We start from the raw sequence: 25,874 nt of genomic DNA, 5'->3' as shown, positions 1-25,874 counted from the left end.
ACAAGCCCTGCACTTTCCTATCACACAGACTGGATAACAAGTGACACAGCTAGCTCTCCCAGGACTTGACTATTATCCCAATTTTCTCAGGGTCCCCTAAAGATGCCGTCACCCCCCAGACAACAGGAAGCAGTCTAGAGAATATGGTGAGTGGGTTTTGGTCATTCAATGAGTTATGGATATTATTCATCCTTTAGGGGGGTGGTTGCAATTTGTTATTGGTCATAGAAAAAACTGAACAAAGGAGATTAGATTCAGAGATTAGAATCTGAAGGGAAAATAAGGGATATAGTATAGAAATGATGGGATAAAGGGTGGATTGCCAAATCTATTTTTGAATAACCACTAGTCTCAAATATTTTACACTGATATAGATTTTGGTATATTGATATAAATTTAAGGTTATTTTTATTATACTGTATATATGTTTCTACTCTTGTTTAGGGTATTGTGCCTATGCAGTTCATTTTAAAATGTAATGTAAAGTTTTAGTCCTTGAAAGCCATTTAGGGTAATAAAAAAGACCAATTAATAGTCATCTATAAAAAATCAAACTTATAGTCATATGAGGTATGTTTTCAAGGTCAAACAGAGATATATTTTAAATAGATAGATGGCCTGTAAGCACTTCAAAGATCTACAGAATATAGTATTTAAGATGTTTTAATAGCATAAGGCTTTTCATGACAATGATACAAGTTTGCTCCTGGAAGCACTAATCTACTTCAGAGACGATGATGTGCACTGAAGAAAGTTTGCTTTCCTTTGTGGCAAAGTTAGTCACTGGGCAATAAACTGTACTTGCTTCAACTGCTGACATCATGCTGTCCAAATTGGACAAGCAGAACACAAAGGAAGGCAACTGCTGAACTTTACCAAGACAAGGTAGGACAGTCCTTCAAAATCCTGTTTCACAGAAAGTCTTGTCGGATATGCTAGGCCGGTGGGCTGAAGATGAATGACCCAATGTTTCAGAGGAAACTTGGGTGATGGCCCAAGCAGTCAGCTGCTTCTGTCATTTCTACCGTTTTGGAAGTTGCTTGCTCTGCACTTCCTGTTTACTCAGATAATATTAAATCCTTCTTGGGTCTCTGATGGAGTTCAAGATGAGATAGTTATAGTTACAGTTATAGTTATAGTTTTCTTTGTTACCAAATTCAGAAAAAAAACTCACAAGAGGTGTAAAGTGCAAGGATGACCCCAGCTAAGACTCCTAGCAAGAGTGGAGAGGGTAAGTGAACTGGCCTTTCCCTGTAATCAGATTGGTGACTACCCCAACTGTCACCAGAGACACTCTATCCAGTAACTGATGGAAGCAGATGCAGAGATCCTCAGCCAAGCACTGGGTAGAGCTCCAGGAGTCCTCTTGAAGAAAGGGAGGAGGGATTTTATGAGCCAGTAGGAGGGGCCAGTGTCATAGTCATGACAGAGGAACCTACAGAGACTGCTGACCTGAGCTCACGAGAACTCATGGACTCTGAACCAACCGTTAGGGAACCTGCATGGGACCGACCTTAGATCTCTGCATGTGTGTGACAGTTGTATAGCTTGGTCTGTTTCTATGGCTCCTAGCAGTGAGATCAGGACCTGTCCCTGGCCCTTAGCTGGCTTTTCGGAACCTGTTCCACATGATAATTACCTCACGCAGCCTTTATGCAGGGGGAGGAACTTGATTTCACTTGATGTGGAATGTTTCAGTCAAGCCCACGGGAGGCCTGCTCCTTTCTGGATGGAGATGAAGGAGAAGTGGATGGGGAGAGCGGTAGATGGGAGTGGAGGCAGAGGAATGGGAGGAGAAGAGGGAGCAGAACTGTGGTAAATATGTAAAATAAATGAAAAAATGTTAATTAAATGAAGTAATTTTTTAAAAAGAAAAAAAGAGGTATAAAGTGTTATAATGTTAAGAGACATAAAAGCTCAAATTGTTTATTTAAGAAATGTTTTGAGGTCTAAAAAGATAGTTTTTGGGTTGGTAATACAAGTTAGGACAGAAATGGGCTGGGAATAAAACTTTAATTTCATCAAGATAGATAATAGAGTATTTTCTCTGAATATGCCAAATACAAATGGACTGGCCATCATGGATGTAATTCTTACTTGGTAATTGTTCTTATTGTTTATAGTTTTATTATGATAGAGTTAAAACACTACCTTTTTATTTAGACAAAAGGGGGAAATGTTGTGGAATATTCCTTTACACTGTGTGAAGATGTGTCATTATGATTGGTTTAATAAAGAGCTGAATGACCAACAGCTAGGCAGGAAGAGGTCAGGTGGTACCCCTGGGGACAGAGAGGACTGGGAGAGGAAGAAATGGGGGTCTCCAGCCAGACATGGAGAAAGCAGCATTAGCAGTGCAGAGCAATGAGGTAGTGCCACACAACAGAAATAAGATTAAAATAAATGAGTTAATTTAAGTTATAAGAGCTGGTGAGACAAGACTAAGCTAAGGCCAAGCTTTCATAATTAATAATAGGTCTCTGTGTCTTTATTTGGGAGCTGACAGTACAGAGAAAGTCTTGCTTGTCAGGGCCCATAAAGAGGGGTCCATTTCATCTTGCCTCAATATCAGAGAATTCAAAACTACCCTTACATCTGTAAGTTTATAGCTTGGCTGCTGCAGGATGTTTCTGCCTTGGTAGTGGATGTCTTTAAATAACAACAGACTTAGGCTCAGAGGTGTTTACTCTTGACCCTGAAGGCCTGATACCTGGAGGATTAAGGGAAGTAAGTCTGTCTGGCCCTTATACAGGATAATAGAAGTCTTCTGCCATTGCCCCCACTTTTGGTTCAGTACTTAAGAATGTTGCAGAATGAACTCTGAGCATTCAGTATGGGCTGGATTTTGCCCTCCTGATAATATTCTGTGTCTCCATCTTTTCTATTAATGTCTTTAGCTAGCTTTTCTCAATCCACACTCCCCCTCTCAGGTACAAACCGTGGGCCCCTCAAACACAGCCTCCCACACTTGCTACAAGATGGATCTGTTTTGATTAACGGGCTTGGCTTATACAAGCCTGGGCTTACTGAAATGCCCCTTCCCATGATGCATCTGGTTTAACCATATGCAGGCCCAATTATGGATAGGCACAACATGGTAAATAGGAGTTCTTCCCTAAATACTCAGAGGACACAATTTGCCTTACTGCCCAAGCACTCAAAGCAAGTCTTGGCCCCTCACCCTGTACCCAGCTATATTCTAAAATATATTTGAATGAAAACTGACCACAATGAGAGATATTGATGGTGTTAGTGGAGGGTATATAAAAGACACGAGTTATGTGGCAACACATAGATGAATAGAAATGGGTTAATTTAAGTTATAAGCACTAGTGGGACAAACCTAAGCTATAAGCTGAGCTTTCATAATTAATAAGAAGTCTCCATGTCATTTTTGTGAGCTGGCAGACCAAAGAAAAGTCCAACAACACTCACCCATGACCTACTATGGATGCCTGACAAAATCTCATAGGCCCCCATCCTTAATGTTGGCCTTGATTCTGGAAGCAGTGAGGCAATCTTAAGAGCTCCAGCAAGATTCTAGTCATAGATCCATTCTGCAATCATGTGTTCAGCTGAGATTTCCAGTCCAGACTTACAGAACTGCTGGTTGGTTGTACCATGTAAGAATACAATGTCAGTACCACCCATGGTGGCGATGAGGAAACACCATTCCCATCCCAACTAGGGACAAGACAGTGTACCTATTCTTAGAAAGAGCACTTGTTGATATTACAGAGGACCTGGGTTCTGCTCCCAGCACCCACACGTGGCTAACACCCATCCATAACTCCCATTCCAAGTGATTCCATGTCCCCTTCTGACCTCCAAGAGCTCCAGGAACACATCTGGTCCACAGACACACATGTGATCAAAATACTCTTGTCCATAAAGTAAATCGACACCAACTTCAAAGCCCAGTAGAACCAGGACCTGGCTTTCTGAAGGACGAAGGGAAATCATTGAGCCAAGCCTAGAATAACTTGTGATGACCGGGCAGGCTCGTCCTGTCACGGCACATGCTGGTTTTTTACAGCTGGCTGCGATTATATTAATTTCCTTTCCAATGGCTTTCCCGCCAGTCACACATCTGTCAGTCCCCTTCCAAGCACCGTGGGAAATAATGGGGAAGAAGCATGAGGCTGAGGAGGAGGGAATGCCAGCCAGGAAGGTGAGCAGAGGGCATCAGTATGCCAAAGCTGCAAGGTGCCTGGCTACCTCCCCAAAGGCTAGTCCTACCAGCAGCCTGATTTCTGGGGCTCTACCCGTGCAATACCCAGTGGAGCCCTCCTAGAGGTAGAGGAGCCCGCACAGGTCTGCATTGCTCGTCTCCTGTAGTGCCCTGGAGAGATCTGTCAGTCTCCTTCATTTCATCAGCAATGCGACCCAGCAAGACAGAGGCTGAGGCCCAGATTTCATTTGTGTTTGAAGCTCTTTCTTATTTTCATATTATTTATTTATTTATTTATTTATTTATTTATTTATTTATTTATTTGGAGGGAGAATGAGTCGGTCTCGGGATGGAGTGTCCGTCGTGTCAGAGGACACCTTGTGGGTATCTTGAGGTCAAAGTCTAATTGTCAGGTTGGACTGCAAGTGCCCCGACCCTCTGAGCGCCTGCCGAGGCCCGCAAAGAGGCCAGGGCCGCCCGTCCTCGGCTTCGCTGAGGGTAAATGGGACCCCGAGCTGATGGTGGCCCCGCAGGGTAGGAAGGAAGGGGCCGAGACCAGAGAGAGGAGGGCCCCCAGCCGGGGAGCTGGCCCTTCTCAAACACGGCGGCCGCGGAGGCAGCACGTGATGTCCCTTTTCCAACATGGCGACTTACGCATCCTAAGGAGCGCCCTTCTCAAACATGGCGGCCGCGGAGGCAGCACGTGATGTCCCTTTTCCAAAATGGCGACTTACGCATCCTAAGGAGCGCCCTTCTCAAACATGGCGGCCGCGGAGGCAGCACGTGATGTCCCTTTTCCAAAATGGCGACTCACGCATCATCAACAGGAGCGCCCTTCTCAAACATGGCGGCCGCGGAGGCTTCGAAGGGCGAGCGTTTCTCAAACGTGGCGGTTAGACACGGCGGGCTCACACGCACCCGAGGCAGCGCCCGTTCCCCGTGTGGCGGGCGCGCCGCCCGGCTTCCGGCGCTCCGCCCTAGGCTCAAGTTCCCGGAAGCGCGTTCGGCCCGCTGTCGGGAGGGGCGGGCTTTGCTTGCGGCACGTGATCGCGAGGCGCCGCCCTGCGATTGGCCGGCCGGCGGTGACGTCAGACGCAGCGGAGGCGCGCGCCGAGAGCCGCGCGGTTGGGACTCTGCGGAGGAGCGTTAGGCCCGGGCGGCGCTCACTCATGAGGAGCAGGAAGGTGAGGGGCCCAGCAGGCGGGACGCGCGCCGCGCCGCGCCGGGCCGTCCGCTCCCCCGGGGCCTGCTGGGCCTCGCCTGGCAGCGGCCCCTGCCCTGGGCGCCTTGGACCCCCAGCTCCGCCCCTGGGAGCGCAAGACCGTGCACCCCGTCCCACCCCAACGCCACAGGCCCTGCCCCAGGAGTGGGGTGAGGGCCGCAAGTCTGCCGCTCGCACTGGAGGCGGCCCCTGACAGTGCAGGTGGCCGCCCCGGCTCCCTCCCCTCCACTCTGCATGGTGTAGCTGACCTCAGCCAAACCCCTGTGTCGTGTTGACTGGGCAGGGACTGGCAGTGTGACAGCAGGGAGGGGGACTGGGCCCAATCCGCAGCTGCAAAGGGGCTCTGACCTGGCCTGGCGGGTACCGTGAACTCCCACTCCTTTCACTAGTGCCCTTCAGCCGGAGGTGTGGCTGCTGTCTGCCTACAGGTGGCCAAAATCCAGGCAGACATCCGGCCTTCGGGTGGACCTGTGTAGGCGTTTGCGTGTAGTGTTGATAGGTAACTGTGCCCCACGTTGGTATTGTCTTTGTTGCTGTCCCTCTTGAATAGGCAGACGTTAAGGTTTGACTTGAATCATTTTTCCCACTGTGCTTTTTACTTCCTTGTGTGGGTATTTTCAGAATTGTACTGCCTCAGTTCCAGTGAGATACAGAATGACCTAACTCGTGTAGTTCTCTCCCCGCCTTTTGTGGTCTTTTGTTAGACATCTGTTGACAGTCCAGCCCTGGATTTACACCGTCTTCCGCTTCAGCCACTTCCTTAGGCCAGCAAGGCTCCTTCATGCCCACCCCCTATGTTACTGCCTTTAGAGAGAAGTGTGTTTAAAATATTCTGTACAAGGACTTCCCTTGTGGGAGGGGTGATCCAGTGCGTGGTTTCTTTGGTTACTGTTGGGGTCACTAGCTTCAGCTAGAACTCCCAGCAGTTCTAAAGCAACAGTCCTCAGTTGGCATCTAGAAATGTCTTTATTCAGGCCTTTATTTTGCAGGACAGGTTTTCTGGTATAGATTTTCTTAATTGACTTTTTTTTTTTTAAGTGCACCAAGTGTATTCACTGTGACTCCCACTGTTTGTGCAAAGTAAGGGGTTGGTTTCTTACCAGTTCTTCCAAGATTAGCACTGCTACAGGGGATGGTGTGTCCACGGGTCTATCCTCTCCTCTCTCTTGTGTCAGAGGTAGCCTGTCAACTTGGAGTTGAGTTTGTTAAGATTCCTCAATGTATAGATTATTGTTTGCAGTAAACACAGGAAGTTTTCAACCATTATTTCTTCGAATACTTTTTTTGCTCTCTTCCTTTATTGTTGTCCCTTACATATGTGCTGGTGTGTAAATTTAAGGCCAGCCTAGGCTACATGGGGAGTTCTCGGTCAGCCAGGACAATAAGATGATGTGTGAGACAGTTGTGTGTGATGACAATCTGTGACCCCAGCACTCAAGAAGCTAGGGCAGATGGATGGATCTTGCATTCAAGACTTGTCAAAGTAATTTAATGAAAACTTTCTCAAAAAAAAATATTTTAAGGGGTGGAGTCAGGAATATGGCACAGTTGGTAGGATGCCTACCTAGCATGCATGAAGCACAGTTCATTTCTCCATCCCACATAAGCCAAATGTATCAGCTCACATCTGTGATCCTAGCACTTGGGAAATAGAGGCAGGTTCAGGGGTGCAAGGTCCTCATTAGCTACATAGCAAGTCTGAGGCCAGCCCGGGTTACATAAGACTCTGTAGGAGAGAGAGGCACACGGGTATGAGTTCATGTCCACTTGCTACCATGCTGGTTCTTGGAAACATACAAGACAAGGGGACTGATGGTCCCAAACCTCCACCATGGACAAGCACACAGCCAGCTTTTGTCTTCAGTTGTATTTGTGTGCACGCGTGTGCTGTACCACCTGTGTGGCATGTACCCAGCATAGGTAGAAGCCAGAGGACAATCGTCAGAAGTTGGTTCTTGTCTTCCACTATTTGAATCTTTAGGATTGAATCGGGTCCTCAGTCCTAGTGGGAAGCGCTCTTTCCCACTGAGCCATCCCTCTGGCCCTGGACCCTGTATCTAAACCTGGACAGTTGGGTTGAAGCAGCATGGGCCATAGCAGCCTTGTGAGGGAATGTGGGCAGGCTCTGAGCTGAGCACCCACAGCTCTGTACTGGCATTCTGCCCAAAGCATGCTCTCTGAGCTTCATTCTTGTCTAGCTCACAGGTGGAGTGCGATCCTCAGCACGCCTTCGGGCCCGCCGTTACTCTTCAGCCAGCTCGGCCCCTGCCGAGGACATTGCCAGCTCCACATCCGCCAAGACAGCATGTCTGGTGAGCTTCACTACCAAGAACACCAAGGCCTTGGCTCCATCCGTTCCCACAGTTGTCACTCCGAGACGTGTTGTGTGAAATAGAAGCCATTGCTGCTGTGTGTAGCCTGGGAGACATTTCAGGCCATGTGACAGTGCCGTCCCTGCTGTCAGAGAGGGGTGCTCGTGGCAGTGCAGCTGAGTTTCCTTTTGTGCACCAACACCATGTGTGCAGAAGTGTGCTAGCAATCCAGACACTAAGGCTCAGCTTTGTGCATTGTGCCACTTTGAAGGTGGCCTGCCCAGCCATGTGAGTCTGTCACCTGCTTCACCCCTAAAGCTGAGAGAACAGTCAGGCAGCAAGGAAAGGACTCACAAGTGGTCTGTTACACATCACAGTGCAGCTGCCCTAGTAAGGGAATCTCATCCCCAAATGACGTAGCTGGGGCTTGGGGCACACATCTACAACTGGCCTCGCACAGCGCTTACTCAGGACAGCACACTGACACTTTGCTGAAGCCAGCCTGGGTGTCTGCTGATGCCTACAATGTCCAGGCACTGTCACAAAAAAAGCAAAGAGCCAGGAGCTTGCTTGGAGTGGGGAGATGGAAACTGGGATCTTTTACATCATTTTTTACATTACATTTTTATCTGTTTGAAGGAGAGGCACACATGTCACAGTGCATAGGTTGAAGTCAGAGGACAACTTGAAGTAGAAGATTCTCCTTTCACCCTGTGGGTCCTGGGATGTCATTTTGGCAGCAGGCACCTTTATGCACTAAGCCATTTTGCGTGTCCCTACTATGATCTTAAAGCAAGTAGGCAGGCACTTCAGAAAACCGCCTGTTGGAGTGGCGCTGTGGAGTCCTCCTTGGCCTCCAGTCTGTCCTGCCTCTTAGTGGCAGGACAGATGGTGACTGGTGGCAGAGGAAGAAGGGGGGGTCCTGAGACTGAGTCCTGTGCCTTTGCCAGATGGGTCTGGCTTTCTCTTACATTTTTCTTTCCTGGCAGGCTTCATCACAAAAGACCACAGACAAACGCACTTCCAAAAAGTTCAAGTATGACAAAGGTCACCTTGTAAAGGCAGAATTGCAGAAAGCTGACCCTAAACGTGACATTTCTTCTTTGTCAAAAGTGGCCCCTGTGGCCCCTTGTGAAAATGAGTTTGCAGAGGACAGTGCTAAGACTGCTGTCCCTGTGCCAGAGAGGGAAGAGCCTCCCCAGGGCTGCTCCCAGGCTGTGAGCGAGGAACCCTCAGCAAAGACTGAAGATTGCCTGCCCACAGCAGAACCCAGCAGTGCTGCGGCAGCCCAGGAGCCTGATGAAAGTTCTGCCAGACAGGCTGAGCCTGCGCCCAGGACAGAGGAGGTGCGGGCACCTGTGCTTCAGATGGACAGCAGCGTCTTTCTAGATGATGACAGCAACCAGCCCATGCCTGTGAGTCGCTTCTTCGGGAATGTTGAGCTTATGCAGGTAAGCGTTACCTCCTGCTCTCCTACATTGCCTGGGCAGCAAGCTGCAGCTACCTACCACCATGTGCTCCCAGGTTACTGTGCCCATAATGCCACAACACGAAGGCAAACATAAATGGATTGCATTCGTGCAAGAGGAGAAAAAGAAAATGAGCTGTGTGCTATTTGGAGGCTCCTCTCCCACACCGCCCCCCTTCTCAGGCTCATAGGCTGGGAACCAACTCCAGTTTGAAAGGCTGGGAAGGCAGGGTCCCAGACTTCAGCCTCCTGGGTGTGTCTTGGGCCTTGAACAAGGTTAGGAAGTCAGATCTGTGATTTTTGTGAACACACAATCATGTTTCTGTTGCTATCTCTAGTTTGGAGTATAGCATCTTTCTTACCAAGGGACCACCTCCCATGTCTGAAACAGAGGCCTGCTCTGCAAGGCCCAGGGCAGACCATGGTCGGGTTTGGATCTGGGTGCCCAGGCAATGCCACTCAAGACTGAAGTCGTGTTTTCTTCCCCTCTAAGGATCTGCCACCAGCCTCTTCATCTTGTCCTTCCATGAGCAGGCGAGAATTCCGAAAAATGCATTTCAGGGCCAAAGAGGATGAGGAGGAGGATGACGCAGAGATGTAGAGTGGTGTCTTCACTGCTTAGTAGTTCACTCAAACGGCACAGCAAGTGTTAAGATTTCTGTATACATCTCCAAGAGAACATGTTTGTAACTGAACACAACTGACATGAACGTCACCAGTGCACACACTGGGCTCCTACAGAAGGGTCCCTCATGACCACAAGCGGCTGCCACCACCTCTGTGCTGCTGTATTTTCCTCCTCCATAGACGTGCCATGCTAGCACAAGTCAGCATGGGGCTGGGCAGTAGGAAATAAGGAAAATCCCTGGGTGCTGTGGTTTTGGTAACACAAGCTTGCTTTCCATGCCAAATTGACCACTGGAGATGAATTCAGTTTCTTCTGGAAGGACTCCTGTTTCTGAGTGAAGCTAATCATATACCTTATAGTTTTTACAAAGTGCATATGAGAAGTAAATAAAGTATATTTTGAAAATACTTTTAAGGAAATATTATGTCCCCAAAACGGCCATCTCTCAAATATCTGAGAACCTTGAGAAGAAATGAATGGTGTCCAAAGCCGGGACCACCCTTCAGGTCCATTAGCCAGCAGGAGACGCAAGGCCCTCGGTACAGGCCCTGACCAAGAGGCATCGAGACGGCCCCTCCCCTGCTCTGCTGGGACTGAGGCTAGCCATGTGGGCCCTATGCAAGAGCAACAAGTCCCAGGCCTCTGAGGAGTTTTCAGTTGTGTTCCTGTTCAGACAGACATGCCCACCCCCCAACAGCTAATTTCCCCCACTGACCTTCTCGGCTTCCACTGAGATCTTCTTAGCTCTGGCCTTCACCTACTTAGTTTTGTAACTTAATGGTTGATGGACAGTAATTTAAAGCTATTGCTTTGTGGTCATCTTCTGGTAGTCAGGGATAGTAATGTACAGCCCTATATTGCTCGGCCCTGGAAAAGACACACCACAGTTCCTGGTGGAACAGCTGTGTGGTTCCCATGAGCAAACATCAGTGAGCATCCCTAGTCACACCATGCCTACCAAAGAAGACAGGCGTACCATGGCCAGCAAAATGGGGAATGGAGCCTGCTTCCTTCCTTTACTTATAGCCCACCCTGCTGATGGTCACTGGGTAGAAAGAAGCACCAAGACAAAGTGTCAGCCTGCAGCAGGCCTCAGCAGGTACCCTTTTCCCATCCTTACTGACCCCGTGACTTGAATGCAGTCAGCTCCCTTTCAACAGTCATCCAGCCCTGGGAAGCTAACGGAACCCTTTCCTGTGGGAATTGGAAAAGGCTGTTGAAATGGACATAGTCCTAAGTTCCTCGCCCTGTCTCAGAACCCGGGCATCCTCTGTGAAAGTACAGACAGGGCGGTGGGTGGGTGTGGGATGTCAGGCACAAAAGGACACAGGTGCAGCAGTGTGTGTTCACAGACAGTCCACAGCAGCAAAACCAAACAACTCAAGAACAAATAGACAAGGTTCAGCATGCAAGGGTGCTGGCTGCCAAGCTTGAAGATGTAAGTTCAATCCCCAGAGCCCACATGGTAGAAGTGGCCTCCAAAGGTTGCCCAACCTCCACAAACAAGCCATACATGGCATGAGCGCGCGCACACACGCGCGCGCACATACACACACACACACACACACACACACACACACTAAAGCTGTTGTTAGAATATGCTTGGGGAGATACACTAGGTTGTTTAAAAGCCTGAGCCAGCCAGTTGTTACAAGAGTGACTTCTTACAACTTTCACAAAGTCTATAAAAGTGCCAAAGCCAGTTTGGCGTCTGCAGATTGGCCCCATGAAGGCTCCAGTCATGGGTACCTGTGACACAAGCATGTCCTGTCTTCCCAGTATTAGTCTGTTGGGACTAGTCTCCCAGGGTTCAGAAACCAGTGAATACAGCAAGAGGACACTGCATGGGCCGTGAGTGCAGGTCCAGAGGAATTAACATGAGAGTTCCTGGGTACCCTCCCTGTGGAATCCTATCATTCCCAAGACAGTGAGAGACAGTCCACTCAGGTCCTGGATATTTTTGGAGGTCAGTTACCTTGCCCTTTGCTGAAGACCTGCTGTTCACACTCCAGTCTCCCCGAAGGTCAAATGGGCCCAGGGCCTGGGGCAGACAATTCACCCAGCAAAGACCTTTGGACTCACAGGTTTAAGCCAGAACTTCCCTGGGTTGCTTGTGTGGCTCTGCCTTGCTGGGGTATTTAAGCCCTCGCCTTTTCCTACGTTAGTTGTCAGTGCCTCACAGCAGTCTGACTTCTGAACCATTTCTCACTGCCCTTGAGCTTGTGCAGCTGAGACTCCCTGAGCTTGCCTGGGTCCCAGGCTTCCGCTGTCTCTCACTGACTGTGTGACAACTCCTGCCTGTGACATTTCTCACCTGTACCCACCACTCCATCATTCTTGACCAGCTGAAGGCCCAGAAGCAGGCAAAGCATGTCCCATCAAGGACAGCCTTCTGGCTTTCACTCAAAGCTCATGTTTCATGTCCAGCTGCAACAAGAGTGGATTTCTGCATTCCACCAACTACAGAAACGGAGCCTCAGGTCAGGAGGGGTGCAGAGCAATCCTCCCCTATACACACTGGCAGGGGTGTGGGTAACAGAAGGCCACAAGTATCCAACTTGGGGTGGAGGACAGGGCTCAGCTGCTAAGAGCACTTGCTGCTCTTGCAGAGGACCCAGATTGGGTTCCAGCACACATGATGGCTTACAACCCCCTGTAATTCCAGTTCTGGGGTATCCAATCCTACTGACCTCTGGCACCCACATGCACATGGTGCACTAACATACTACACTCAGGAGCACACACACACACACACACACACACACACACACACACACACACACACACACACAGCAAGTGTCAAACGTCAGAGCACAGTCCTGGTAGAGGGTAGTGGTTTTGCATGCCCTGGCTTAACAAAGGCAGCCCTCAGAAAAACGGAAGAAGACAGACACTGTAAACAGTGTGCACCCATGACTGGAAGACAAGCAGCAGGCTCCTCTATGCTCCACTCCACTGACCTGAGGCACTACCATGCATCACTGTGCAGATGGACTCAGCTGAGGCAAGGTTCAGTCACCGGCTGCTGGTATCGCACCCTTTGTCCCATCTTCCTCAATACATGCAAACTTTTGACATGTCTATTTTGGAAACTCTTTATTGTTTTTCTGACTATATGGCAAAAATGATAATTAAAATATGGTAAAAATCCAAACATTATAAAACATAAAAAATACTCATTTAAAAAAATAATAATGCTTGTCGTGGTAGCACACAGTTTTAATCCCAGCACTCAGGAGGCAGAGGCAAAACTCTGAGTTCAAGGCTAAGTTGATCTAATAGTGCATTCCAGGCCAGCCAGAGCTACATAGTGAGATCCCATCTCAGAAGGGAAAAAAACAAATCAAGTACTATAAAATACATGGTGCAGGAAATGAGTATTTGGTGACTGAATCTCATCCTGCTGAATACCCCAGGATTACTGCTTCCATAGTGTGGCATTTCTCAGACTGTCTGCACAAACTGCACGTTTACAAAACCAAATACCAAGTGTGGTAGTACATGCCTGTAATCCCAGCTCTAGGGATGAAGCAGAAGTATCATACATTCTCTGCACAGGTAAGCCATCCGTGCCTTTACCAGCTTCCCATTTGTACATAAAAGCTTAAACCTGCTTCAACTGTGCACACATGTATCAGTGCTGACTCATGAGATTCATGACAGGCAGCCATTTTTAACCCATGAAATACAGCAATTTCCCATGATTCAAGATAATGCCCCAGTCAGCTGTTCTCACCAGGAGACATCTGGAAGACTTCTCACCTTCTGCCATTTAAAACAGTTCAGCAGAGAACATTCTCCATTTTCCTTAGAAATGCAAACATTTACCCCAGAAGCACCATTTCTCTCAGAGGAATGTAGTCAGAGCTGCCATTTGCAGTGGAAATGAAGGCCATAAAAGCTGAGGCACAAACTAATACATACCATCCCTCATACCACAGTGGCCAAGTTCAGCCCAGGAGCCATGAGCATGAAGATGCTGCCACAGGGACACCGTGAGCACTGTCCTCTGTACACTGGGCTGTCAGAGGCTGGGCAAGCAAACTGGGGAGATACTCAGATCAGACTGTCACAAAGACCTTAAAGGCTCTTCTAGAACCTTCTAGAGTGACAAAATGTAAACATAATAGCCCATCACCACTGCAGTCACCTCACAGAGGGCCTAGTGTGTGGCACTGGCGCTTCCGAGCAGGCCACTTCTTCTTGGACCGTTTCTGGGGCCGGTAGATCCTGCTGTGGTCACACTGAAGCCTGTGTGTGGTCTTCTTGTGGCAGGCGATGTGCACCAGCTTCAGGTTCTCAGCAGTGAAAAGCAGGCTGTAGAAGTACTCCCAGTTCACCTCCCTCCCGTCCTGGATTGCTTCAGCCAGCGTGGGCACCACGGTGCGCCTCTTCTCTATTCTGCCAAGTCAGGGGAAGACAGCCCATCTGCTGTCAGTGCCACACACCACAGGGTGCTGTGCACTTTCCCATCAGCCACAGACACTCATAGCACAGCGTCTACCACAGCAAATACCCTGCTGTAGTGGTTAGATTTCTGTCAACTTGACACAAGCTAGGGTCATTTAGGAAGAGGGAACCTCAATTGAGAACATGACTTTATCAGACTGCTGGGAAGCAAGTCTGTGAAGCATTTTCTTGATTAATGACTGATTTGGGAGAGCCCAGCTCACTGTGGGCAGTGCCACCCCTAGGCTGGTGGTCCTGGGTCAGATAAGCTGGCTGAACAAGCCAGTTAACAGCACTGGGCTCTGCATCAGTTCCTGCCTTGAGTTACTGTCCTGACTTCCCTTCACCATGAACTGTACACTTTCAGATGTAATAAACCCTCCCTCCCACTTCCAATTTGCTTTTGGTCAGTGTTTTATCACAGCAACAGAAACCTGAAGATGAGAGGATCTTGAAGATTCTTAAGGAACCTAAGCTGGGAATATCCCAGAAGGGCAGAGGCAGTAAAATGGATAGAACTTATGGATGAGTCACCAGAGGAGCCCAGCACCGTGCTTGACACACTGGTGACACTACCTATCCCTGCCATGGACCGTGGGTGGGCTTGGTCAGTGCAGCAGAGTCCAGTGCAAGCAAATGCTGCTTGTCTTACTTTGCAAACTTGAATAGTGGCCACTGCTTAACTTACTAAAAAGAATGCAAGGCCAGCCTTGATCACATGGCCATTCAACAAAGCCAAGCCCCATGTGTGAGTACTTCTCATCCCCTAGTGACTGCTGTTTGTTCACATACCCATCTTACACAGGTGCCCGCAGACCCCCTCAAGCCTGTGTCTCCCATAGGCATGTGATCCAAGTGTGTATGACCAATGTGACACAGAAATGACAAGTAAAACCAATGTCATGTTACTTCAGAGCCACTGAAACTGGGACATCCACAGGGAACAAATGCAAATCTACTCTGCAGAGATACTTTGTCAAGGCGATAATAGAAGGATGGCCACCAAAGAAACTCAGACCCAAACGCAGTCACAAGAGCAGCAGAGTGGAAAGCAAACTGCCCCCCCTACATTCATTGCTTCACAGCTCTGAAGCCACTGCACAGTACTCTGGTCTGATCAGGGCCAACTTGCTGGCTTGCCCTTACACAGCAGTGAGAGCATTGAACAAGCTCTCCCACTTACAAGAATATCTGTTCTTGTTGGGTTACTCTCCTCCCTATGACATCATTTTTACCTTAACTGTTTCCCAAAGGACTTATCTCCAGATTTGGTCTCATTGGGTGACAGCTTCAATGTGGCGAGGGGGGTGGGGGGATGCAATTGAGTCCATAGCAGAAAGTTATCCAGAAACAACAGCAATGAGCCAGAGCATGCAAGCAGAGCCAGCATGAAGAGGGTGGGTGGCAAGAAGTCCCCAGAATGCTGCAGAGAAGAACCAGAACTCTCCAGAACGGAGGACAAGTCACAGTAAGTCATGGTAGAACCAAAAAGAAAGATGTGTCTGTGGATGTGGGGCACTTTCAGTTACGGGGAACAAACCAGTCTTGACTGAAAAGGCAGAATACTGACAGCAGCGCCCATGAGCAAATGCCAGGAATCAGTGTGATCAGCCTCCCTCCGGGGAGTGCAGAAGAGACCTAGATGGCTGTGATCCCAGACCCAGTGTGAGACAGTCACTCTCCACTCACTCAATGGTAGAAGTTCAGAGAGGGTGTTCACCCGCGGACCCCCTTAAGAAGCACTAGGACCACTAGGGAGATGCAGGAGGCAGTGAGCAGCGAGGAGGAAGGCGTAAGTAGGCACTGACATGAAAACAAGCATCTGTGCAGGCGTAAGGCCAGGTGGGACAACACCGAAAAACAGCCCTGGAAGAGTGAAGTGGGTCCAGGGTGCACAGTGAGACCAGGCAAACAGGCGGTGCAGAAAATAGCACGTGAGATGAATTCAAACCCACGTATTCATGCAATAAAACATCAAGCAAATACTGAGCAGCCACTATACCCACTGGAACAAGGGGCTCACACAGGACAGTCTCAGTTAGACCAGCAAGAGACACCCTCTTTGATGTCAAGAAAAACCTAGCATGCGGTGTGTGAAGTAAACAGTGTAGTGTGTGTAGAAAGTCTCGACCCTCAGGTACCAGAGCACAAGAAGGATGAGCAGAGTGACATCAAATGACAGAACAGCTCTGGGACCTCCAAAGACTCACACATCAGAGTCTTTCACACAGATCTGAAAACACTAAAGTCAGGTGTAGCTGAAAACATGTAGCCTTGAGCAGATGCTAAAACACAAAAGAGAGAAACTAGAGAACAAGGAGAAACACTAAAAGGAGCAGAAAGTAGGAATAAAAATAAAAGCAAAACTCGCTGCAGTTGAACACAGGGCAAAAGCAGCTGCAGACAATGGGGGGCAGACAGAGGCCCCAAACACACAGGAAGAATGGCAGGACCTGTGCACACTCTGGACCTGCAGCCAGCCCCTAAGAAATGGGTCTAGTCTTGTAGGGCTCCCTACAGCCACCCCATCCAGTTGTTACAAAAGACATCAGAAATGTGCCAAAAATAGAGCAACATCTCTCTCACAGCCAGCTAAGAGAGAATCAGTGCCCAGGACAAAAAGTAAACAATGAGCAAAAGGAAGCAACATGAAAGCCATGAACGGCAGAGCCACAATGCCTTCTCAGGGGCCAGGAAACACAGAAGCAGCAAAGTGGGTGCTCTCCTCAGACAGGGAAAAGCAAAGAGGCAACAGTGACACCGAGTGGTGGCAAGGACATGAAGCAACTGGCAATCGCGTGAACTGGACATCCAGAGAAGGGGACCACAGGCATTAATTTCCCAAGGAGACTGGAGGTTGAGCCAGGGCAGTCTTTCTCATCTAGAGTGTACCAGATGCCCAGACACCCTCATGATGCCAGGCAGGGCCCAAGTCTGCCTTCCTCACCAGCTGTGGATGCAACCAGTCCACAGATCAGACTGTCAAGCATGGAACTGGCAAACTTACATTTCATACCATAGTTAGAGAGCGATGAGTACTCAGAATGACCTAAATGCCCAGTAGGGGAACAAATGTGGGGTTGGCGCCTGCAAACAAGTCACGGAGTCTGTGCTGTTCACCTGAGTTGTGTGGACAGACAGAGCACTGCAGAGCCAGAGAGCAGCAGCACCCACACCCACACCTCCTGGTAAAGGTGTACAAGAGGCATTAACAGGGCACATTTCAGGACAGTGGCTTCCCCTGGCAACAGGGAGGAGGCACTGAGTACTGAGGGATAAAGGGACCCTCAAATATAACTTACTTTTTATATACTCTTAATAATTTTGATTCCAAGAGTCAGATAGCCATTTGGGGGTACTTGGAGCACTTTGCCTTCCTAAAGCAAGGCCAAGGGTAGTTATGGTAAGATAGAACCACAGCTGCAGAAATATGTATCTGCCCTGCCCTGGTTCAGGAAAGGCCGCAACCTGCCCAGCTGTGACACCATCCTACTGGCCCTGCCTGACCTCCCACACCACAGCCCTAAAAGTGGGCTCCTCTGGTTCATACATGTGGCATACAATGTTAGAACACTGAGCCATGGGGAGCCAGGTCACCAGATTCACCACAGATGGGGCAGGAGGGCAGAGAGACAGCTTAGCATTGGGCACTGACACTTGGTAGGCCAGCAGCATCTCTCCAGAAGCCCCTTCCATAAGCACGTGCGGTCTATCCCTGGGCCTGAACCACACAGGTGCAGCGGACCAGACCTGAGCAGGGATAGGAACCCCGCCAGATGCTGGGTTAGTTCTGCTGAGTGAACTTGAATCTTGGTGACAGACACTCACATATGATCCAGGTTCCAGGTGCTGAAGAGGATCCGGCTCTCCCTGTTGCCATAGGGGTTGATGGAGTGCTTGGAAAGACAGCTATCCATGTCAAAGGGGCCCTGCAGTGACCAAGGCAGGGTTGGAAAGGTAGGGGTGAGGTACAGTACTGTTCTCCAAACCAACAAGCTTATTAAGGAGCAGGCCCCACAGGCATTTTATCCATGAACAGAAGTTTGAACCAGGCAGTGGCAACACCTGTATCCCCAGGACTAAGAGGCAAAGGCAGGAGGATTTAGAGTTTAAGGCCAGGGAGATGGCTCAATGGGAAAAGCACTTGCCACACAAGCCTGAGAACCATGTTCAGATGGTGGAGTCCATATAAAAGCCAGGTGTGGTTTGTCCTCTGACCACACCCATGCCGTGGAATGTATACACTCACACACAAACATTACATACATATACACAAAAATAAAACAAATATTAAGTCAGTCTGGGCTTATAGTGATCTTAAGTCTAGCCTCAACTACATATTAAGACCTCATTTTAAAAACACAAAAGTGTTTGCTGTTCATCAGCGATTAAAAATTCTCTTTGTGGGCTGGAGAGGTGGTTCAGAGATTAAGAGCATGGGCTGTTCTTCTAGAGGACCAAAGTTTCATTCCCAGAACCACACTGTAACCACATCTGTAACTTCAATTCTAGGGGATTTGACACCCTCTTCTGGCCTCCACAGGGAACCAGGCACACATGTGCACAGACACATACATGGGCAAAACACCCATATACATAAAAAATAAACCTAATTTTTTAAAAATTCTGTCTTTGGAATTCTACCTGCCTCCAACATTCCATTGCCTCTGAACTTGTAATCTGAGTTTCCAAAAGGTGAAGGCATTTCTGTCCCTGTTGCTAGAGAACCATCCTCTGCTAGGTGGCTCTACAGGTCCACACAGGAGCAGACCTGTTACTCCCAGCATGCTTTTGTGCTCTGATGTTACCACAGACTAACACACCAAAAACTGCACACCTCCATCCCTACCTCCTCCCGCACTCTGAATGTGAGGGTCACCAGCATCTACTCTTAGGCCAGCTGCCAAATGTCCTTCCTGCCTCTCACCCAAGGAGGGCTATGCTCAGCAGTACTTAGTGACCCCAGAACAAAGGGCGCAAATCTCACCTGGCAGGAAAACCAGCCTTCTGGAGTGCAGAGACGGCTGCTGGCCTCTGCACCCCTGTCGGCAAATCTCACCTGGCAGGAAAACCAGCCTTCTGGGGTGCAGAGACGGCTGCTGGCCTCTGCACCCCTGTCGACAAATCTCACCTGGCAGGAAAACCAGCCTTCTGGAGTGCAGAGACGGCTGCTGGCCTCTGCACCCCTGTCGGCAAATCTCACCTGGCAGGAAAACCAGCCTTCTGGAGTGCAGAGACGGCTGCTGGCTTCTGCACCCCTGTCAAAGTAGCTGCCGTTGTACTTCACAGATTTGAGCTTCTGGCTCATGGAACTAAGGACCCGCTCGAATTCTCCTCGGGCCGCTGCATCCACCACAGAGGTGTAAGCACTCACCTGGAAGAGTGGGCCAGAGGCATCGCTGAGCCTGTGTCCATACCCTGCCCATGCCCAAAAGCCTGCTTCAGTTTCCAACCTATGCCATGCACTGGTCGTCAGGAACCTGCTGAGGCCCAGTCCTACAGTCAGAGTGTCTGCTCAACTATCACAGCCTAGGAAACCATTCTGGGCCCGTGAAATGGAATCGACAATACTCCCATCAGGCTGGGAGAAGAAAACAAGAACAGGCCAGGCAGAGTGGTGCACATCTGTAATCGGATCACTTGGGAGGCTGAGGAAGGAAGATCCAAAAGGCCAGCTACTCTAAATACCAAGATCCCATGGTGTGTGTGTGGGGGGGTGGGGGGTATAAGATTATATAGTCAGCAGGAGCAATGTTCCCCCTGTGCTCAGGTGACAAAAGGACTCAGTGCAGCCAGAGGGTAGGTACCAGTCAGGGCACCTACAATGTTAGGTCATGTGGGGCAATCACCAAGGCCACATGGGGTACAGAACACAGGACACCAGAACATTAGCGGCTATGACACTAACTATGGGTTAAGCTGAGTATGGGGAATACAGGGGCAGCACACAGCCACTTTCTGCCTGCCAACCAAGGAGGAGCCTTACATGCAAATGAGCAGAGAATGAAGGCAAAGCTGACCAATGAGGACCTTCTATGCAAATGAGCACACAATGAAGACCAAGCTGTCCCCACTCGGGAAGGGAGAGGAGAAAGATAAAAGGTTTAAAAACAAAGAAAGTCCAGGGTGGAGGGGCACCCACACCTGCTGTTCCAGCTGCCTGGCTACTCAGGCCTCTGCTGGCTCCTCAGCTTTGAGTCCAGCAAACTCAAGCTCTCTGTATTATTCTCTCTGCCCTCCTGTCTGCCTGGGGTTGGCTACTGCCACCTAGAAGAAACCTGGGCAGAGCTGTCAGGCGTAGAGCACCACTGTCCCCACTGTCTGCCACCGTGCTCCTGCAGACCTCACTCCAGGTAGGGTCACAGCAGCTTAAGGAAGTCCCAGAGCATTCCCAATGGAATTATAGCCTGAGAGCCCAGCAGGCCCAGTGCAGGCAGGCAGTGTCCACAGTAACAGCCACAGCAGTCAGGGTCTCAGGCTCGCTGATCAGGTAGGTCCTCCATACCCATGGGAAGTGGGGGTAGTGTCAACCAACAGAGAGGGCTCTGGGAACACATGCACATGCCAGGTTTTCCCCACAGACACTAATGCTTAGTTCAAGCTGCACAGCAGGAAAAGATTCAGAGGAGTGTGTGAATGGAGGAAGACAACAGCCTTACTGATCAGCTTTCAATCAAGAAGCTCAGGGGTGACATGCTGTAAAACCCCAGGCCTGTGCCACAAGCCAACTGCTGGGCAGTTACCCAGGTTTCTTTTGACAAATATGCCCTCAAGGAGAGCAGAGAAAAAAAGGTCCCCAAGAGCCAAGCTGCTGTCCCAAACCACCTAGACACAAAATGAAGGCAGTCATGTGGAGCCCAGTGCAGACAGGCACAAAAGGCTCACCTGGCAAAGTGATGGGCACCTCATGCCTTCAATATGGGCGGGTCCCACTCACCACAGAGGGTCTCCTTCCACTCTGCACCTCACTGGCATTCATGACTTCACTGAAAGGAAGCCAGGAGAGAAGGTATCAGGGCATCAAGGACAGCCTTCCCCTGGAGTCAGCTAGGTGTAGCTGCTCTGGAGCCACCGGCCACTCTTCCCAGAGAAGGCCTTGGTCTACTCAAGAGCCAGCACTGAGACTCAGCGTCACTCGGAGCATAGCTACAAAGCACCCCAAGCAAAGGCATCTTCAGTCCTGTGTTCCACTTTTCCAAAGTCAGAGGACTTCAATGTGCCCAGAGAAAAAGTAAACAGAAGTGTTGGGGGAAAACTACCACCCAATTATGAAGGTGCCATCAGTGAAATGGAGGTGACGCAGAAAACTTATCCATAATGGAATGAAGTTCACATCAGAACAGACCCTCCAGCCGCACAAGACACAGATTGTTGCCAACCACAGGACACAGCCCACAAAGGTTCTAACACCTGCTGGACAACGGGGTCAGAGGCTGAAGTGCAGAAGAGAACAGATGCATGAGACAGGGAGCTCCTGCTTCTCTGAGGCACACATGCCTTCTGCTGACAGAGCAACCTTGAAGACATGCATCAGCAGAGGGGTGGGAACCCCACGCTCTAATCAGCCTGTGCTGAGCACTCAATTGGTATGAACTGAACACCGCCTTACCTCTCTCAGGTAGCCCCGGATACGGCTCTCGCAGTTATATCTCAGGTAACCAGACTTGTTCCTGAATCGAGACTCCAAACCTACAAGAAAGATGACTCTGGAGCCCACAGACAGACCACGACCTCTTGGTTTGTGCCCCGCACAGCTCAGAAGCCAAGCAGACAAAAGGGGGACATGGGAAGATTTGACTCCGTTCACATAAGGCACCACATGGAAAGAAACCATGTGGAGGCATTCCATTTGTTGATCTAGAAACTGGGGTGAGGGGGTTGGGCTGCAGAGCCACAGAGCACGGGCTGAGCAGAATGAAATGGGCTCTGACATCAAATGCCAGTGCCGATGACAGGACAAGAGAAGGTGTCTGAATGCACAGAGTGCCACTGGCCTTCTACACAACAGATTCACCCAACCACAGATACCAACCATTTAAAAACCTTACATCTAAGCCAGGAGGTGATGGTGCACGCCCTTAATCCCAACACTCAGGAGACAGAGGCAGGTGGATCTCTCTCTGTGAGTTCAAGGCCAGCCTGGTCTACAGAGCGAGTTCCAGGAAAGCTGGGGCTACAGAGAGAAACTCTGTCTCGATAAACCAAAACAAATAAATAATCACAAAAAAAACCTTACATCTGAACCAAAAATGTAGAATGTTTTTCATTTTAAAGGATTTAAGTTTGTGTGTGTGAGCATGTGGTGTATATGAATGTGTCATGTGTGTGCACATCTGTGCAGATGCACTCACCCATGCACACACATGTAAAGGTCAAAGGTCACCATTGAGCATCTCCCTCTGTCTCTCTCTACCCTTATTTACTGAGATGGGGCCTCTCACTAAACCTGGAGCTCACTGTTTGGGCTACACTGGCTGACCAATGAACCCCAAGGATCTGCCTGACTCTGTCCCTCAACACTGAGGTTAGACATGTGCCACCACTCCTGGATTTTACATGGGTGCTGGGGGTCTAAACTCAGGTCCTCAAGCTTAAGCAGCAAGCACTGTCCATTGAGCCATCTCCCAGGACTCCACACACTGTGTTTTGTTGTCATTATTCATTAAAGAGACCAGCCCATGACTACGTTCCCAGCATTTGCATTGTATCAGGTACCTTAAATGACCCAAGGGTGATATGAAGTATATAAGAGAGATCCCTGAAGTTTGCTGGCCAGCCAGCCTGGTCTAACTGATAGGCTCCAGCCAGTAAGACACCTCAAAGGAGGTGAATGGCATTCCTGAGGATGGCACCCAGGGTTATCCTCTGACTCACACACACACACACACACACACACACACACACACACACACACACACACTCATACTCTCTCTCTCTCTCTCTCTCTAATGGTAAGGAGGTAAACTCCACATTCCATGCATCTTGCCATGGCTTTTGGAAGAATGATTTAAAACAAAAAGAAAAAGAAGACATGCCGTTTTGAGGCTGCCCAGGACACTCCTCCAGCCAGGAGTCCTGGCCACATGCCTTCCCATGGCACCTTTTGTTATCATACACTCCAAAGGCCAGTCACCCTTGGTTGGGAAGCATCGGGATCTGAAATTGACAGAGATCCTCCTGAACCTCTGCTCCAAAGAGGCCCCTCTCTGCCTGCCCCAGACACCCTGGCCACCATGGTCAGCCCAATCCACATACCTTCAAACCAGGATGGATCCTGTTCCCGGGTCTCAGCAGTAATGTTCTGGCTGACATGATGCAGAAGGTCAGCCAGCAGCTTCTGCCTCCGTGGGGCCTGCTCATCTGACAGCAGTTGCCTTGCAGCCCGGATGACCCCGGCATGTGGCTCATTAAACACACTGAGGAAGCGACTGATGTCACTCACATCTGCCACCACCGGGAGACAAACAGAAACACATTCATGTTGCTCTGGCCCCAAGAAGAGCATCCTGTCCACTCAGCCCTGAGACTGCCAGAAGTCAAGGCTCTGGTGTCACCAACCCTTGCCCTAGCACTTGACACCTGACACCTCCACAGGTGTGACACTACCAAATCCATTCCTGTCAGATGATGGGCCTCAACGCTCTACAAAAGTACACTTGCTCTTCTTTTGGCCATCTCTCCACCACACTAAGTCACTTCCTTTTGTTCGTTCCCTCAGGACCCCACCTCCAGGCCCCCCAATCCCTCTCCCTACTTTCCCAGAGACCCTCTCCACAAGTAACTACAGTGAGCTTTCCCAGAAAGTGCCGAATGCCAAGTGCATTCTCCTGAGGACCTTAACCAAACAGGAGCAAACAGAATCCAGGAACAACTAAAAAGCACAGACCACAGCCAAGTGAGGCTGCAAGTCTGGTTCACACTCAAAACTTGGTGAGATCCACTGTGTGAACAAGCTGAAGAAGTAAGGTCTTGTGAACATACCAACGGATGAGAAAGTGCAGAAGGAAACCTCAAGAGGCCAGGACTTGCCAAGAGTTTCTGGACGGTGAAAATGCCCAGCAAAGAAAATGACAATCTGGATGTCACCAAAGTCAAAAACTTTGAAGCTGGGTGTGGGGCACATGCCTGAAATGCTAGAAGTTGGTAGGTGGAGGCAAGAGAATCATGAGCTTTAGGCCAGCCTTAGCTACAGAGTGCACTTAAGGCCAGCCTCGGCTGTGTAACCTTGTCCTCCCAAATCTGAACCTCCTTTTGCTCTACTACAGAGCATGAAAAGAGCATGGCCAGTTAGCTCAGCTGGTTGGAACTCAGTTCCAATAAACATAATGAAAAGGTACACAACAAGAGATAATTGAAAACCACATTATTTGACATGGAAGTCATAACCAGGATTTTCTGTAGGTGGGGTACATACTTCAACAGCTTTAAAAATCCGATTAAAAAAAAAACACAAAAGACATTAAGACTCCTTCACCAAGGAGTGCCTACAGGCGGCAAATAGGAGCACATGAAGATGACATCCAATCCCATTAGCCACCGGGGAATTCGGATTAGAGCCACAATGAGGTGTCATCACACAGCTACCTAGAAGAGCTTCAATGAAAACCATGATCCCTGATGGCATTTCAGCACTAACCTGTCGGAGAACAGCCCTGGGCAAGGTTGAACCGTACCTGCCCTGCCTTGCCCTGCCCTGCCCTGCCCTGCCCTGCCCAGCCCAGCCCTGCCCAGCACAGCCCAGCACAGCCCAGCACAGCACAGCCCAGCACAGCCCAGCCCAGCCCAGCACAGCACCTTCCCCAGGCTCCCCCAGTCCTTCCCCCTTGCCTTTGGCAATTACAAAATCAAAACCCACTGAAAACAGAGTTCCTCAGCAAAAGCTCTTGGCATTCAGCACCCCTGTCCTGCTCTACTAGGCTCCTGCCTGGGCCCCTGGACCCGGGCTTAAACCGCATGGGTCCGGTCCATCTCCAAAGTGTTCCTACTCACAGCCCTGCCAGGTCTGGCCAGCAGCGAGCAGCAGGAGTTCGGCGTCGTTGGGGAGACCCGGGAAGTAGTCGTCGGTCACCTCCGTGCCATCTTCGTACAAGCACAGCCGGGAGCCGGACACCGGGAGCTGGAGAGCAGGAAGAGCACTTGTCCCACCCAGTCTGGGCTTCCAGACGCCACCTGACTACAGGCGTCCAGAGCCCGATCAAACCCAAAGAGACGGAATCCGTGCTAAAAGCAACCTGGGTGCTCGCCCCGCAGCGCCCGCAACCCCCACCCACCTGGAAGCGGACGCAGCCCTTGTGCAGCAGCTCCTGGCAGCTCCGTGCCGCCACGCCGAACTTGCACTCGCTGTGGAGGGCTCGCAACTTGACGCTCTTGGGTTTGCGGAGCACAGCACACATTGCAGGGCTCAGGCAGCGGACTTGGCGAGCACGGGACGAGGGTGACCGACGCCCGCTCCCCGCCCCTCCAGGAACTGCGGTGTGTGTGGGCGCCACCCGGAACGCTTTTCTCTTCCTAGGCAGGCGCGACCCGAAACGTCCGGCTGCAGGACCTGTCCGCAGCCGGAATCCCCGAGGCGTGGCTGCGCGCGCAGGCGCCTGAGGACTGACGCGCAGGCGTACAGCGCGGGC

At 50.0% G+C, this 25,874-nt stretch overlaps 2 protein-coding genes across 3 annotated transcripts; one reads left to right on the top strand and one right to left on the bottom strand.

Moving 5' to 3' along the window:
- Positions 1-5,212: 5,212 nt before the first annotated feature.
- On the top strand, positions 5,213-10,208 carry CUNH1orf174 (chromosome unknown C1orf174 homolog). Its single transcript, XM_027398460.2, has 4 exons — positions 5,213-5,355; positions 7,592-7,705; positions 8,695-9,156; positions 9,667-10,208. Exons 1-4 carry the CDS (start codon positions 5,341-5,343, stop codon positions 9,772-9,774), a joined length of 699 nt encoding a protein of 232 aa, XP_027254261.1. The 5' UTR covers positions 5,213-5,340; the 3' UTR covers positions 9,775-10,208.
- A 3,246-nt stretch (positions 10,209-13,454) lies between these two features.
- Dffb (DNA fragmentation factor subunit beta) lies at positions 13,455-25,801 on the bottom strand. Of its 2 annotated transcripts, none has more exons than XM_027398467.2 (7): positions 25,521-25,794; positions 25,240-25,366; positions 23,506-23,694; positions 21,860-21,939; positions 19,454-19,624; positions 18,079-18,179; positions 13,455-14,202 (listed from the first exon to the last, which is right to left on the bottom strand). In XM_027398467.2, the coding sequence occupies exons 1-7, from the start codon at positions 25,641-25,643 to the stop codon at positions 13,953-13,955; spliced, it is 1,041 nt and encodes a 346-aa protein (XP_027254268.1). In that variant the 5' UTR covers positions 25,644-25,794; the 3' UTR covers positions 13,455-13,952. The 2 variants fall into 2 exon arrangements, 1 of the variants encoding a protein (XP_027254268.1); XR_004768083.1 differs by having other exon boundaries at positions 14,153-14,202; positions 18,079-19,237; positions 19,382-19,624; positions 25,521-25,801.
- Positions 25,802-25,874: the final 73 nt, after the last annotated feature.

The sequence above is a fragment of the Cricetulus griseus genome, chromosome 2 (assembly GCF_003668045.3).
Source record: "Cricetulus griseus strain 17A/GY chromosome 2, alternate assembly CriGri-PICRH-1.0, whole genome shotgun sequence".
Lineage (NCBI taxonomy): Eukaryota > Metazoa > Chordata > Mammalia > Rodentia > Cricetidae > Cricetulus > Cricetulus griseus.
Note: the sequence above shows the minus strand (reverse complement) of the source record. Positions and strands in the feature narration are given on the sequence as shown.